General features: G+C 40.4%; 1 protein-coding gene across 1 annotated transcript in view; it reads left to right on the top strand.

The window, feature by feature from the left end:
- PTPRM (protein tyrosine phosphatase, receptor type, M) overlaps nucleotides 1-15,758 on the top strand; it is a gene marked incomplete at its 5' end in the record, with an annotated part of 499,416 nt that overhangs the window by 255,473 nt on the left and 228,185 nt on the right. The window contains 2 exons of the mRNA XM_010859089.1: nucleotides 761-797; nucleotides 8,398-8,472. Of these exons, the coding sequence (XP_010857391.1) occupies nucleotides 761-797; nucleotides 8,398-8,472 (112 nt within the window). The remainder of the gene's footprint in view (nucleotides 1-760; nucleotides 798-8,397; nucleotides 8,473-15,758) is intronic.

Genomic DNA, 15,758 nt, shown 5'->3' with positions numbered 1-15,758 from the left:
ATTGTCAATGGGATGGTTTTTATTTTCAGTTTTTACTCGTTACCGAAAGTTGGCTAGTAATTCTGCTTAGCTTACCATTTTACAGGAAAACAGCACAGCTCCAGCACGTACATTCAGCTCATTTACAATTTTGTGAGATTCACAACATCTGTCTTTTCAGCATATTCTGTCCCATTTCTTTGGTGCCACAAGAGTTTATGCTTCCTATAGCTGGGACTAAATTAGTTATCTTTTTTTTTTTTTTTTCTTTCCTAAGAGAAAACAGCTTTAGAAAGATAAGATGAAAACAAAATACAAACTATCAAGTTGTTTTTGAATTTTTCTTCCCTTTCCTGTTTAGATCAACCCAGAGCTCTCATGAGACAAGAAAGTCTCCTTAGAGAAAAGGGTGACTTTTTCAGACTCAACAGTGGTTTTTCCGACTACCTTTGGCCAGTGAGAATCAGGGAGACAGGTTTTCCCCACAAGTGTTTGCACAGGGAGTCAGTGAGGGGTCTGGAGAAGGGAGTTTGGGGCCCCCCACCAGGCGAAGGCAATTCTGTGCATAGCTCCTACCCACCGCCTGCTGACAGATGCCCACAAGCACCACCACCGGCATCCCTGGAGCCAGAAAATGTATCAGAGGTAATCACATGTGATTAATGCCACACTTGGAACAATGAGACCTCCCCTTATCTGTGTTTAAGAAGAACTGCAGAGATTTTATTGGTTTCACAGAAAACATGAATAGTGATTTTTCTCCCCTCTTTATTTAACACAGGAAACCAAAATAGACTGTGTCCGAGTGGCCACAAAAGGTAGGTTGAAACTGTGGGTTGTTCTGGTTTCTGTCCTCTCCAATTTTAGATGGTATTTCAAAACTTCTTGAAATGTTCACGTCACTGAAAGAAGTGTGTTGGACATGTGTGTGTTCCCATGTATGTACTAGGATTGTATGGCGGTGAACTATGTTTCATGTAGATTTTTTTTTCAAACAAGAAGTCATATTGCTGTGTTTCAAAGCAGTTTTCAGTGGTTATCTTTTTAAAAATTCTATTAAAATAGAATTACTTTTTATATGATCGCCTATCTGTGTTTTAAACCGTAGTACCCTACCTAGTAATACTGTGTTTAGTGAACCTCAGATGCAGGACAGTAAATTACCTCCTGCTGTTTTAAAGCAATTTGTTGTTTAGTCGCTAAGTTGTGTCCGACTCTTTTGCAACCCCATGGGCTGTAGCCTGCCAGGCTCCTCTGTCCATGGGATTCTCCAGGCAAGAATACTAGAGTGGGCTGCCATTCCCTTCTCCAGGATACCTTTCCAACCAAAGGATGAAACCAAAGTGTCCTGCATTGGCAGGCAGAGTCTTTAATGTTGAGCCACCAGGGAAGCCCTTTAAAGCAATTATCTAGTTATAATCTGTAAAACACAGTCTGCTTGGGCTCTTTTCACTGGTGACGTGTGTCTCTCTCAACCCAGGGACCAGGAGATGTTACTGTGGACCTTCTGTTTCCCAGGCCTGGTTATAATCCTGAAAAAATGTGGTCAAGGAAGAGATGTAGGTTAGAGTCAATCAGCATAAGCTGTATACCTCCTAAAGAAGAGACTGCAGGGGGGTGTGTGTACATGCTGTGACCTCATCTTGTCAGCCTTGCAGTGTGCTTTTAACCATCCCGTGGAAGTGTATAAATGCCTTTAGAAATGTCCAAAGCTACATGAGAACAAGGCAGCATGCATTAACACTTGTAGTTAAATACACTCTTTCAAATCATTAGACAGGACATGAGGACAATGAGCAAGTGCTGTGAGGCTGAATTTAGAAAGGACGGCAGAAAGCCCCAGGTTTCGTCAGATCACAGGGACTGCCTTGATGACTTCTGTTGGATGAAAACACCTTGTTGTTTTTGTCGTTTGGCGTTCAGGCCACAGAGTTTAAATAGATTACAGGTGCCCATCGGCATTTTCAAAATTCTTATGTCCTGAAGATACATGACCTCTTTATCCCGTTGACTTGACAGATATTCTTGGTTTCCTATTATGTGTCAGGCCTTGTGGGATGTACTTAGCTCATTTATATTTTGTTTGTCCTCATGGGCTCATAGCTCAATTTCCAAGAATCTCCTTATATTGATTTTAAAATTCTCAATTCTTTATATTATATTGTACTTGATTAAGAGCCTTTATTTGTAGGGCTAAATTACTTTTTAAAAAATGGAGCTACAGACATTGATGTGTTTTCTAAATTGTAATTCACTTTTAATTATTAATTATTACAGTATGATAAGGCCTTTGAGTGAGGTGTTGACCATCTTAGGCCTCCAGATCATGACCCATGCTCAGATTGCTTTATTGAATTCTGAAAACCCAGTTCCAGAATGCCTAATTTATAATGCCTTGCCTTTCATGTCACAGCTGAAAGTTAAAATTGCTTTCATATGCATGTTCTCATTTATTTCTTCTAAATTACTGTGAAAACAGAGACACAAATTGCTATTTTTCTGAGATGAAAAAAATGCATATTTGGGGAGACGAATTGACCTGCCATTGACACTCATCTAATAATCTGTGGGTCAAGGCTTGATCCCAAGTGTTTGGACTCCTACACCAGTTTCCCTGTATCTCCTGGCTTTCACCCGGCAGATCCTCTGGCCACTCGCGCTTTTTGCAGTGTATGAGTATCTGTCCTCATTTTTACTAAAACTGAGTCAGTGCCCAGTTGACTCAAAACAACAAAATATCTGCTATCTTGTTCATTTGCATAGTTAGGTAATTATATAAATAACACACTAGTAAACATGGAAATCTGATGTTTGCTGTTTTCACAATAGATTGAATTAGATGGTGATTTGGATGGTTTTCTTCCATCATCAACTAGATTTAATCAATATTGTAATTTGTTTTTCAATTCACCAAAGGATGATTAAGCAATCAGATGACCTGATTGACTAAATATTTCCCCGCTCAGATTTTCTGAGTCAGTTTGCAAACATTTACACAGCAACAAACTCTATTCTATCAAATAAACTTGGGGAGAAAGAGGGAAATAGATTCTAATATTCATTGCACCCCATTGTTATTCCTGCTCATAAAATCATCACCAAGGAGGGAACCTTGGGAAGTGCACTCCTTGTGGGTGAAACTACAGTGTTTGATACTATTTTACTTCATTAATTTCTACAGTTACAGATTCAGCAACCTTCCTTTACTGCACCATCTAATGTTTCCTCATCTTTATAATCAGATAATTTTTTCTGATTGATACTAAAATTGATTTTGCAATGAAGGAAGCCATTCCGTCTTGACCAGTCAAAACAGAAACAGGCAGGTCTGATAATGTTACTGACACCATATCGTAAAGATGTTTGAAATTTAAAAGAGTTCAGATGTCTTGACTATTCCTGCCATATATTGCTGACAGTATAGTGGCTTAACTGAATTTTCAGACACTAAACCACTATCCTAAGCAGCATTTTGAATTTACAAAGATTTCAGTGTTCTCATAAAACAACTGTTGACATGTATCTTTATAGAGCAAGTATGGAAGTAGATTTTTTTTCCACAAGGAACTAATTTGTAATTTCAAACACAGATATGTCTCTTAAAGATGTGTTTCATGATAATTTGAAATTTAATGTAGTGATTATTTTAATCATATTTCAAGGGTATGTTTTGGTACTAGTTGTCTCAAATATAAAGCCTCATAAAAATTAGACACAGGAAAATACCTAAGATGTGTTATTACATGCCTTTATATATTGAAGAATCAACAGCACTTTTATGTATCCTCCTTTAATGTATATATCTAATTTCTTCATAAGTATATGTAGCTTTATTTTGATTATTAGCTATAGGCAAACTCTTTCCAGAATATTCTGTCACTTACATTAAAAAGACATTGTATGATGACACTATATTAATACTTGATGTTTGAGGGTTAGTCTCCCAATTCATAGAATCCTTTTTAATCTTTATGGTAGAATACATAGAAATTTTCCTAGTTTTTATTTTTTATTTTTAATCACATTCACATGTTTATAGTTGAATTCTTTTTAAGACCACTTGATCCAACTGTGTCTTAGGAATCAGTGTACATCCGTTATGGCTGCCTTATAGTAACTAGTAGGGTGGAAACTCCTTTCTGCTAATTTTGGAAGATTTTGTTGATAATTCTAAACTGAGAGGATACATTTAAAAGTAAAAATCTGTTTTGTTAGTCGGTTAGAATTTTTGTCTTAAATGAGGTATAGTCATTCCAACTGGTACAATAATTAGTTTAAACTGTATACTTTGCCTTAATCTCCCATAAAATAATGTTTTCCATGACATGATGCCAGCTATGTTTCTCCTTGACAATATATACATTTGGAAACTTGTTATACTTTTTATTTTTTTAATTTTATTTTATTTTTTAACTTTACAATATTGTATTGGTTTTGCCATATATCGAAATAAATCTGCCACAGGTATACATGTGTTCCCCATCCTGAACCCTCCTCCCTCCTCCCTCCCCATACCATCCCTCTGGGTCGTCCCATTGCACCAGCCCCAAGCATCCAGAGGACACACATAGACTGTAAGTGAGGAGACAGAAAAAGATACTTCATGCAAACAGAAATGACAAGAGAGTGGGAGGGTCGCAGTGCTCATATCAGACAAAATAGATTTTGAAACAAAGTCTATAAAGAAAGATAAAGAGGGATATGTATAATGATTAAAGTATCAATACAGGAAGAGGATATTATAGTTGTCAACTTATAGGCCCCTAATATAGAAGCACCTAAATACATAAAACATATACTAGCAGACATAAAGGGAGAAATTGATGGGAATAAAACAATAGTAGGAGACTTTAACACCCCATTCAAATCAATGGACAAATCTTCCAGAAAGAGAATTGATGAGGCAATAGAGATCCTAAATGATACAATAGGACAGTTAGACTTAATCGATATCTTCAGGAAATATCCGGAAAACCAGAGTACAGAGTACACATTCTTTTCAAGTGCACATGGAACATGCTGTAAGATTGAGCATGTTCAAGGACTCAAAACAAGCCTCAGCAAATTTAAGAGGATGAAAAATATTTGAGGGCCTGTTGTATCAGGCAGAGTGTAATCTAAAAGACTTCTAAGTATAGATGTATATCCAACTATAAATGTATCACTTTTTAAATTTTGAAGATTTTGAGTTAAACATTTGGAGGTTTTTGTTTGTTTTTGGTGTTTGGGGGAGGGTGTCATTTGTCTTCCTGTCCTTGCTGTGATTTGAATAACAGCAGTATAGCTAGAAATCAAGACAAAAACTGCATGAAAACATATGCTGAATTCTTTCCAAAAGTATTATAGTAGACAGATATAAACCCTAAAGAAAAAGAAAACAAAACCATTATTTTAATGTCATATTTTAAAGGTGAATTTTCTGTGCACAAATGCTTCACTGTTTCTAAGTGTAGTCTTTCACTTACATTTGTATGGCAATGTGCTTTGCTGGGAGACCTTCAGGAAACTTTGAAGGATTTCTATTGTCCTGATACAATTTCTAACTATATTCAGAAATGTGAATGTTTCTTTTTTTAATCACTAGGCTCTTTGAGAAGTTCCTCTAGACTGTTTTTCTGTTCACTGTTTTGTTCAAAGAAATGCCATCCTTTCTAGGCCATAGTGCTTACAGAATGAAAGTACAGTGAAAAGAAGAACTGAAAAGAATGTCTGTCGAGATGTAAAGCTAATTAAGATTCCTTTTAATTACTCATATTCAACACGCGAGAAAACAAATTATATAGCAAGGCTGCTCATGTATGCTAATCTGCTAGCATTTAGCTATGGATTTAGAAATAGAAACGTAAATATGATACACATTTGCTGCTCTGTGTTTTACAGAGAAAATATTTCCTTTTCTCAGTCTGAAACAGTCTTCATAATGTATGTCTTGAGTGTATTAAGGGTCCCGAGAAGTTCCTAAGAAAAAGAAACCTGTTTATAGCTTTGTTCAACTCCAACGTTTCTAACTTTATTTGACCCAAACTCACTTCTCAAGGAACCCTGGAGTTACATAGAACGTAGTTTGGTGGCTGCTGATTCATCAAATTCCAGAAGACTCCACCACCAGTAAATGACACACCGGTGTGATGCTTACTGTGCTGTGTGCACCTCTGTCCCTAAAGGAGACCCTAGGTTTATCAGCACCAGATGCCATCTTTAAGGCACCGGGATTTAGCAGTATTCTCTTCTGTAGTGCATTCTTTTGGTATTTAAGACATAGTACAGCCAGTTTTCCTGTAAAGAGTAGCCGGTAAATATCTTAGGCTTCCTGACCAACCCACAGCACCTCCATTTCAGCCCCTCAGCCCTGCCTCTGATGTGCATGAGCAGCCACCATCATGGGTGAACAAGGAACATGGCCTTGTGCCAATAAAACTTTATTTGCAAAGGCAAGCAGTGGGCTGGCTTACCCCTGCTACTGCTGCTGCTGCTAAATTGCTTCAGTCGTGTCCAACTCTGTGCGACCCCAGTGACAGCAGCCCACCAGGCTCCCCCGTCCCTGGGAGTCTCCAGGCAAGAACACTGGAGTGGGTTGCCATTTCCTTCTCCAATGCATGAAAGTGAAAAGTGGAAGTGAAGTCGCTCAGTTGTGTCCGACTCCTAGCGACCCCATGGACTGCAGCCTACCAGGCTCCTCCGTCCATGGGATTTTCCAGGCAAGAGTACTGGAGTAGGGTGCCATTGCCTTCTCCACGGCTTACCCCTATTTTATAGTAATTTGTAATAAAATCAAGAGATCCCTTGCAACTAAGAATAATCATCACAAAGGAACATTTTACAAAGCAGAACATAATCAGATAGAAAATCCTGAACTTTTCCATTTGAGTTTTGAGTCACAGGTTTCAGCTTACCTTCCTTTGAGTTGTGAATGCATGGCTGCCTGACATAGGTCAAAAATCTTTTTGTTCATTATCATTTACCAATTTCAGTATCGGACAGATGTTCAGTTTTTATGGATACAATATAATTTTTCTTAGAAGTAGAGTGGGTCAGATTTTCCTGTAGTTAATGGAAAACCTCACAGAAATGTTGGTTGAACACCAGTATCTATGACCAAGCAAGTGTTCTGTGTATAAACTTGGAATTGGTACCAACTTTTTCACAAGTCTTAGAAATATCATTTTACTATTTGCAATTCATTACATCAGTACACAAAATCTCATGCTGTGTCAAACCAAAAAGAAAATTTCTTTGTAATACTTTGAGAGTTCTCCCTTCTCTGACCAAACTGTTAAGTTTATTCATATCACTGAGCAACACTAAAAAGTTTTCATTAATAACACATGAAAGACGATGATACCACTTTTAAAGCCAGTGGCTGCTGCTGTTTGGTTATAAGGAGAAGCACTAGTTGAAGGGTGCAGAGGGATATTTCAAATATTATGCACTGGCAGTTTTGGGTTTAATTGTCTGCAGATGGTAGATGATCTATGTCCCTTACTCATTGCCACATTTCTAACAGCACCCGGGCTGTTCCGTGTAAATTAGTAATCATTCATGTAAGCCTGTCCTTAATTCTCCAATATTTTTTCTTTGCATCATTTTCCAGCTGTATCATGTTAGAACTGACGTTTTAATTTTCTTTATTTTTTTTTCAATATCTATGTGTCATAAATGTTAACCATTTAAACTCAGCTGCTGAGCTGTTTAGGCAAACTGAGCAGCCCGCCTGCTCTGCTTCAAGGCTCTTAATCACACCTCTGGTCACGTGTTAACCATGATAACTAGAGCAAAGGCAATGATTAGTCTTTTTGTTCTCAACTGGTGTTTTGAGATGCATTTTTTTTTCTTTCCCTGCATGCGACAAAATAAACTTCCTAAATGGAAATGCTCTACACAAAATTTAGTGATCAGAGAAATTTCTCAACATAAAAATGTTTTTAGTGAAGGAAGATAGTATTCTCCACAAAGGGGATTTTAGCAAGAAGAGCAAATATTGTGATTTAAGCAGAAGAATTTTAAATAACCTATACATTTTGAAAGCTGCAAGTTTGGATCATCAGAATTTGCAATGAATCTTTCTACCCTCTACTCAGTAGCAGTTAAAGACACTATTCAGTCTAGCTCTTTCTTTAGAGTTAATGTTTTTACTTTTTGTTTTTATTTTCTCCTATAGTCAATTTAACCAGAATCTCAGCCCAAGCTTGCAACTATATAGAAAGCTAACTGCCTGATGAAAGCCTGTCTAAGGGAAATGAATTCAGAACATTCAACAGCTCGCTGCGGTTGTTTTCTCTTTTCCTTCTCTTTTTGTTGTTGTTGGAAGAAAGTTGAGACGATGTGATATGCGGATGGAGATTCTCCTTGCTAGCCTAGCTTCAGTCTGGCTTTTTCTTCCCTCATGCATGCTGACCTGGGGATCTTCCTTTGCCATAGCTGCGATAATCGTGACTCAGCTTACGACACCTCATATTCGCATCGCCCCTGCCGCAGGCGACGACCAGCTGACAGGTCAGACGTTCAAGTACAGACGAGTCATCTTGCCCATCTCCTGCTCATTTTTCTCAGCTTTGTCTCCCCTCTGCATCTCCTCCTTCGCTTTAAGGCTTGTTGACAGTGTCTCCGACTCTCGGTGCCGACGTGTGCCCGCGTTGATGCCATGGTGTGCTCATTGTTCTGTGTGCACTTGTGTCCCCTGCATCCAGCACAGCCCCGCCGCATGACCTCATTGTCTGTCTGTCTGTCTGTCGGTATGCTCCTCTCTAGCTTAACGTTATACAGAATGAAATTTGTTGGATTTGCCATGGCAGTGCCATCAAAGTCGATCTCTATCAAAACACATAAAGGTGTTTCCCCAGTTATCCACGTTAATCTAGAAAGGCGTCGAGATTTGAGCATGAGAGGTCTGTTTTCACCTTGCAGGGTCTAGTTTGCACACACATTTAGCAATCCACAGGCTCGTCTGCCTTCATTAAATGAAGCCACTCAAAACTGTTTGGGTGACGCTGTTCAGATGGCTTTTTGAGTTCCCACCAGTAGAGCAGAGTCGATTGCATTCCTTACAGAGCCTTGTTTCAAAGCACACTGTTTATAGACAGCAGAGACAAATCTGCAAGTCAAATGCACTGAATAATTTATGGAAGTTTTTAAAAAATTGAATGGCTGAGAGTTGCATAATTGAACTGCATGCTTCTTTATACCAGGAAGAGTTAGCTTGTCCATCCCTCTAAAGGTGTGTGGACAAACACATAAACTCACATAGGAAAGGAATCCGGTAGATTCCTGCACATCAAAGGTGAGTAGTTAGAGCATGCCAGAAGCAGCTTTGGTCCTGCAAGATAAGCACACCATCATCAAGATTTCTAACACCATCACGTGGGCAGGACTCTAAGTGTGCTTTCAGAGCATCACCAGTGTGGGAGTTCATTGCATGAGTTGTAGGCATGATGCAAGCCGAGTAAGAAACACAGCTGCTCTCCGTAGGATTTCCCACTCCTGCAACTGTTTCATGTGTATGAAATTAAGGAATATACCCTACCATTCAGGGGGAAAAAAAGTAAAGCTTAACTCATACTAAGAATTTTTGATGGAGGTTTAAAGTCTTCTGTGAGCTTAGTATTTTGGAAAATCAAGCAGCTGAGACTCAGGAAAACTATAGACTGCTTTTTAAAGAAATGTAGGATAATTTTACTTCTTTCCCTGCTGTAATTCCATACATATTTTCAGGCCTCTGTTTTTAGAGCCTAAAAGCTGTAAACTTGTTAGCAGTTCTGCTGCCCTGGCTTTCAAGTTTCTTTTAAGCGGATTTCTTTTACTGCGTGAAGTTCTGATGGTCACAGATACGCTCTTATCCTGAATCTGTGACATGTTCCTCCCAACAGTAAATTTCCTTAGGGGATCATGTTTTTTCTTATATAGATCTTCTCCTCCGAAAACCTTTACATGTCAGGCCTGGCCCATGGTTCTCTGCATAGGGTTCAGTGTCCATCACCTGGAAGGTAATCTGGGCTCTTCAGCAAGTCTGACCTCCCCATTGTCCGAGTTGGCACCAGTCCCTGGCCAGCAAACATTAAAAACAAGTCAGCCTCACCATTGTAAAACCAATACCTGTAGGAAATACAGTTAAATAACCCTTTTTGAGATTTTCCCTAAAGCCGCTACCTTTGAGTTTAGCCCATTGTTTACTAGGAATGAAGTAAGGGACATTTTGAATATCATGTTCTTTCTAAAACTTGCATGATTAAGAAGACACCTCATTAATCAGCCTCTTTCACGAGGCTTTCTGATCCAGGGCACCTTATTATTTTGGAACTAGTCTGCAGGGGAAACAGATGTAGCTGAAGTATAATGGTAGCCATTCTTTTAAGGGCTGCAGGTGATCGCCAGCGTTTACTTTGGTTTATTAGGGATGAAAATGGCAGAGTGTTAGAATAAGCCCCCAAAACTAGTGCAAAACTACTCTTGTCATTTTTTATAGTACTTCCTGCTGCTGTTGGTGATGGGTCCTCTTACCCAGATAAATTCAGGCTCAATTAATTTTTTTTCTTTTTCCATTTGCATCAGCCCATCCATTGGATAGCAAGTAGCTTGTGTTCTCTGTCGTTTTTAATAGATTTATTCATGAGTTGTACTTCAAGCTTGAGAGCTCATTCATTCAATCACTGATCGACATTAATCGAGCACCTTCTGTGTGCCAGGTCAAGGGAGGGCACTGACTCCCACAAATACATTTACTTTCTAGGGTTGCCCAGACTCTTGGCATCAGACACATTTGCACACGTGACACCAAAACCTACACACACATGCTTTTATGGATGAAAAATGACTCTCACGCTTGTTGCACAGTTGAGAAGAGGCAACAGCTTTGTAGCAATGGGGGAAAGGACATGAATTTCCAAGTCTTTCTTGTGGTATTGAGTTGCTTAGGAAATGGTCCATGGGGCTCTTCTGAATCTTTCACATCTCTGACGCGGTGTTTACCAGATCAATGCAGGCCCTTCCAGAAGTCAGCAGGAAATCACAAGGGATGCATTCTGAATGATGTCTTCAGCAGTTTTCTGGTCTGTTTTGTTTTAATTGTGCTGATGTTTCGCTGCTACAAATGCTGTCAGATGCTGTAGGTAGAGGAAACAGTGATAAGACAGTGAGTCTTCCACAGCCTGGATCCCGGGATGTAATCCATGCTGGCTTGGTCCACCCCAGTGTATATAGTATGCCCCCTTCCTTCTCTGCACAGAGAACATAAGCAACCCACTGACCTCGATGTCAGACACAACCAAACAGCCCATGAGAGTTAGCTGGTTTAATTCACTAAATGAACGGAGCTCAGATGCAGGATGCTGGTCTGGCATCGCACTGGGACTGTTTCTTAAACATTTTTGACTCAATCAACTGTAAGAATACATCACCACCAGTATACACACAAACACAGACATTTAACTGAAGCAAAAGATTTAGAAATCATTCTACCAGTGCCGCTCCCTGGATAAGCTGCACTCTGACCTGTTCTATTCTGTCCTATCTTATTCTGTTTCATCTTTATTAAAAAAAAAATTTAGTTGCTACCTACTAAGCTGATTTCATTTCCCACTAATGGGTTATAACACACAGTTTAAAAAAAAAAAAAAACGCTTTACTAAACCACTATAGTTAGGGAATTGTGAAAGGGAACAGAATATATAATTGGAATAAAGGTCCTGTCTTACCTCAAAATTTATGATCTAATGAGAGCACACAGAGAAAATTCTAGAAACTGGAAATGCTTCTGCTTTCTACTTGGTTCTCTTAGTTCCTTTATTAATTGTCTGTAATATAGAACTGCTTTGGGAAGAAAGTAACAACTACACATGCTAGATATTTCTCTTCAAGATTTTTTTTTACTTTACTTTATAAATAACTCTAGGCTGTTTATTTTATATTAATATATTTCTGTTTAGGATTTAAAACCCTGGTCAGCTCTGAGATGCTGTGGAGAATGAGTTCCTTCAACAAATACTTCTTATCATCTGTTTTGTTTAAGCCCTACATCTTAAAATGATAAGATCCATATAGTAGAGTGTTTATAAACAAAGTGACTTCTGGGATTTGAGTACAATTGAGATATGTCAGACCATGGAGAATTACTTGCTAGATATAATTAGTACTAAATATAATAGAGAACTAGCCAACAGTTATTTCTACATAAAATTTGAAGTTTTTGAAAAAGGTACATGTACCAGATGCCTGTACTGTCAAAGATAAACACAGCCCAACATCAGCCAAAGTCGTGAAAACAGATTTTATTCAGTAATTACTAACTTGTAAGGGACTGAGCTGAGCTCCAGTCTGACTTGCTCAGGGTGACTGGGACTTTACAAGGAAAATGAGAGAGTGGGGAGCAGGTGATGGGGACTCAGTAGGGTCAGGGAGATAAAACGTTGGTCCATGTGACACCATCCGGCACCACCTGACTGGCGTCTGTCAGACTTCTCTGGTTGCACAGAAGCTGGGAGCTGGGACCCTGTCCTCAGGGGTCTCTGGAATCCAAAGTCAGTTCTTCGGGCAGCCTTGAGTTTCTGTGGTGGGCACTTTGAGGGGCCTAGAGTTCCCAAGGGATGCAGCCTTGAGCTGTTAGAAATTATGTTCGCCTTCGTTCAAGTCTCTGTGGGGCCAGGTGGGGTCCTGGTGGGAAGAGACTCAGAGGAGCCTCCTGGGGTCTCGTCCCAGACCAGCATCCTTGTCGCTCCCCCTCCTTCCCAAGGGACCAGCGGTGACTCACTGGACAGGCGACACATGGAAAAAGCCATGAGAGTGTGTGACCAGCCTTTCCTGGACATCATCCTCAGGACACACATATTCCTTGTGTCAGAGGGACTCAGAAGAGTCTGGCTAGGCTTTGGCCGTGGAGAGAATCTTTGTCAGTATATCAGCAAAGCTCTCATGAAATAAGCCCCAAGGAATTTCTCTTTCTCCTTCATGTGACACTTAAGGCAGACAGAGATCTTTTTTTAATGTCACATATACCACATGGATGCTTTTCAACTGTGGTGCTGGAGAAGACTTCAGAGTCCCTTGGACAGCAAGGAGATTGAACCAGTCAATCCTAAAGGAAATCAACCCTGAATACTCATGGAAAAGACTGATGCTGAAGCTAAAGGTTCAATACTTTGGCCACCTGATGCAAAGAGCTGACTCATTGGAAAAGACCATTATGCTGGGAAAGACTGAGGGCAGAAGGAGAAGGGGGTGACAGAGGATGAGGTGGTTGGATGGCATCACCGACTCAATGGACATGAATTTGAGCAAACTCAGAGAGATAGCCGACTCAATGGACATGAGACAGAGAGATAGCCGACTCAATGGATATGAGTTTGAGCTAACTCAGGGAGATGGTGAAGGACCTGGAAGCCTGGTGTGCTGCAGTCCATGGGGTTGCAAAGAGTCAGACACAACTGAGCAGCTGAACGACACATAACACATGGAAGCTAGTGAAGCAGGTCCCCACTGAGGAATGAAGAGGCTGCAGTGTTTGTTTATGGAGGACCTTCTGTTCTAGATCCTGGGCAGAGGTCCGACTCCACCTGTTCACTGACTCCCAAGGTAACCCCACAGCCTGCCTTCTTGGCTACTTGTCCTTCCAAGTGTTGCTGGAGAAACAGCAGGAACAGGCTGACTCATTCTAGACTCTGTACCATGATCTGGCCCTCAGTGACCGCCCCCTGCCTAAGCGGTGGCAGAAGCTCCCCGCCCCCCGACATAGCCGGCTCCACCAATCCTGCCGGCCCCTCCAGAGCTTGTTCTGCCTGAGAAGTCTTCTCATCCTTTAGGTCAGCCAGCCAGGACCCTGAATTTTTGGTATTTTCTCTGCTTGGCTCTTGAATCCACCTAGAAATTACTCCAGAGTTGGCCTGAAGTGTGTTCAGGATGGAGGTCCAGCTTTTTTTCAGAGAAACAACAGTTAGGCTGCTTTCATCATTAGACAAGCAATTACTTTCTCACAGAAAGGCCATACTGTCATATATTCCGTTCTCACCTGTAGTATAAATTTCTAATTTAGTCGCCCTTTCCATTGCAAATAAAATAGACTCATGGGTTTTCAGCCAGTTTACAAAAGCAAAGTTTTAATCAGCCATTTCTTTTGGCGTGAGTCATAGAAAGGTTTCACTTTCATGTCACTGTTTGGAGAGAGGCCGACCCACTCACACCGGCGTTATCTGTCTTGTTCCCAGTCTCAGGCTGCGTCTGTCCACTTCTCTGCCTCAGACCCAGCCAGTGGGTCCTTGGTGCCCTTTGTGAGCAGGAGTGGAGGAAAAGAGCAGACTGAGCCGATGTGACTAGAAGAGCTAAATGCCAGGAAGCCGATTCAGTCTGAGTTCCTGCCCTGGGTTATTGATCATCTATCATCAGCGTGAAAGCAGACGTGATAGAAACTTCAGGCACAGGTTCACGTAGATCATGGAGGCACTTTGTGGACCTTTAAGACGGGGTGGTTTCCTTCAGCGTCTGGCCCCAGGTCTCCACTTCATGTGTTTTGAGCGCTATTTACTGGGGTCTTCGTATGAATCAAAACTGGCCAAGAACAAAAAGGATAATAAAGCTCAGCAATATTCAGGCCCTGAGATAAAATCTCACTATCTTCAGCTGCAGACAGTTGTACCTGGCCCTTTCAAGAGTTCAGTCATTAGACTTACAACGTGTTGTACTGGAGATAGTTACCTGTGTCTACTATGAAATAGGTGTGGAAATATTTGTATCTACTACTCCAAGGGCTGTATTTTATATCTCTTTATACTTTCCACAACCTGCCACTCAGAGCTGGGCACTTGAAGGGCACTCAGAGACCAGCTCTCATTTTTTGATAGAATGAATTCACTTGGAAAAGATGTAATTGCCTTACAGGTGTGAGCTAATTTCCACACCACTTTTTAAAAAATAACATCCCCCACAAAGGATCTCCTGTCCCTGCTGTCAGGTCTAGGACCAGGGAGGTACAGAGTGTCCCATGGGCCTCCAATGCCCAGACTCCCATCCAGCACTTTTATTTAATTCTGATAGAGGCAAGTCACAGTGTTTCAGTCTCTGAAGCCCTTGGCTGCAGGGCTGAGCATCTACCGTCAATGCTTTAGGAGAGGAGGTCCTCTCATTCATCCATCACATTGAAGAGCCTCTCACCTCCTTGGAAAGCTTGATGTATAACCAGCTCTGTGTTAAGAGATGGGAATTCAAGGAAGTGTAACGTGAACTCTTTACTTATATTTACCATCATTGTTAGGACTGACATAAGCCGTCCAGTAATTATCCCACTTCAATGAATGCACCAGTATCTTGGGCTCTTTGTAGTACAATAAGTGCATCATGAACTAAGTTAACATATACTCAGTTGTGCTCTAAAATGTAGTATCATATGATTCCAGAGACATTTTCAGTCTCAGGAGCTTCGACTTGACCTTTCGAGGGAATTTTGGGAGAAAATTAAGCAAAGAAAATGCCTCCGTTAGACTTCCTTATGAATTAAAATGCCAAACTCTTCATTAAGCTGATAATTGGAAATAGTGGCTGAATAAGACCTACCGTTTTCCAGCTAGTGAGGTGTCCTGGCTTTATTCAATTCTGTATCGTTTCAGTATGGGGGATTAGCAATTCACATGCGCCGTCTTGGGCATTTCACAGTAAACAGTGACCAGGGGTATCAGTGCTGTATGTTTTGGAGGCCAATGTGAACAGTTAATGTGAGAAATTTGGTTAGAATTTCAGCATCTCTTAGAAGTGTGGCTTGAGAATTCTAAACTTTCCTTTTCAGGTAGAAGAATGTAAAGTGA

The sequence above is a fragment of the Bison bison genome, unplaced genomic scaffold (genome assembly GCF_000754665.1).
Source record: "Bison bison bison isolate TAMUID 2011002044 unplaced genomic scaffold, Bison_UMD1.0 scf7180017864453, whole genome shotgun sequence".
Lineage (NCBI taxonomy): Eukaryota > Metazoa > Chordata > Mammalia > Artiodactyla > Bovidae > Bison > Bison bison.
The sequence above is the reverse complement of the archived record's forward strand: the minus strand, read 5'-3'. Positions and strand labels throughout refer to the sequence as shown.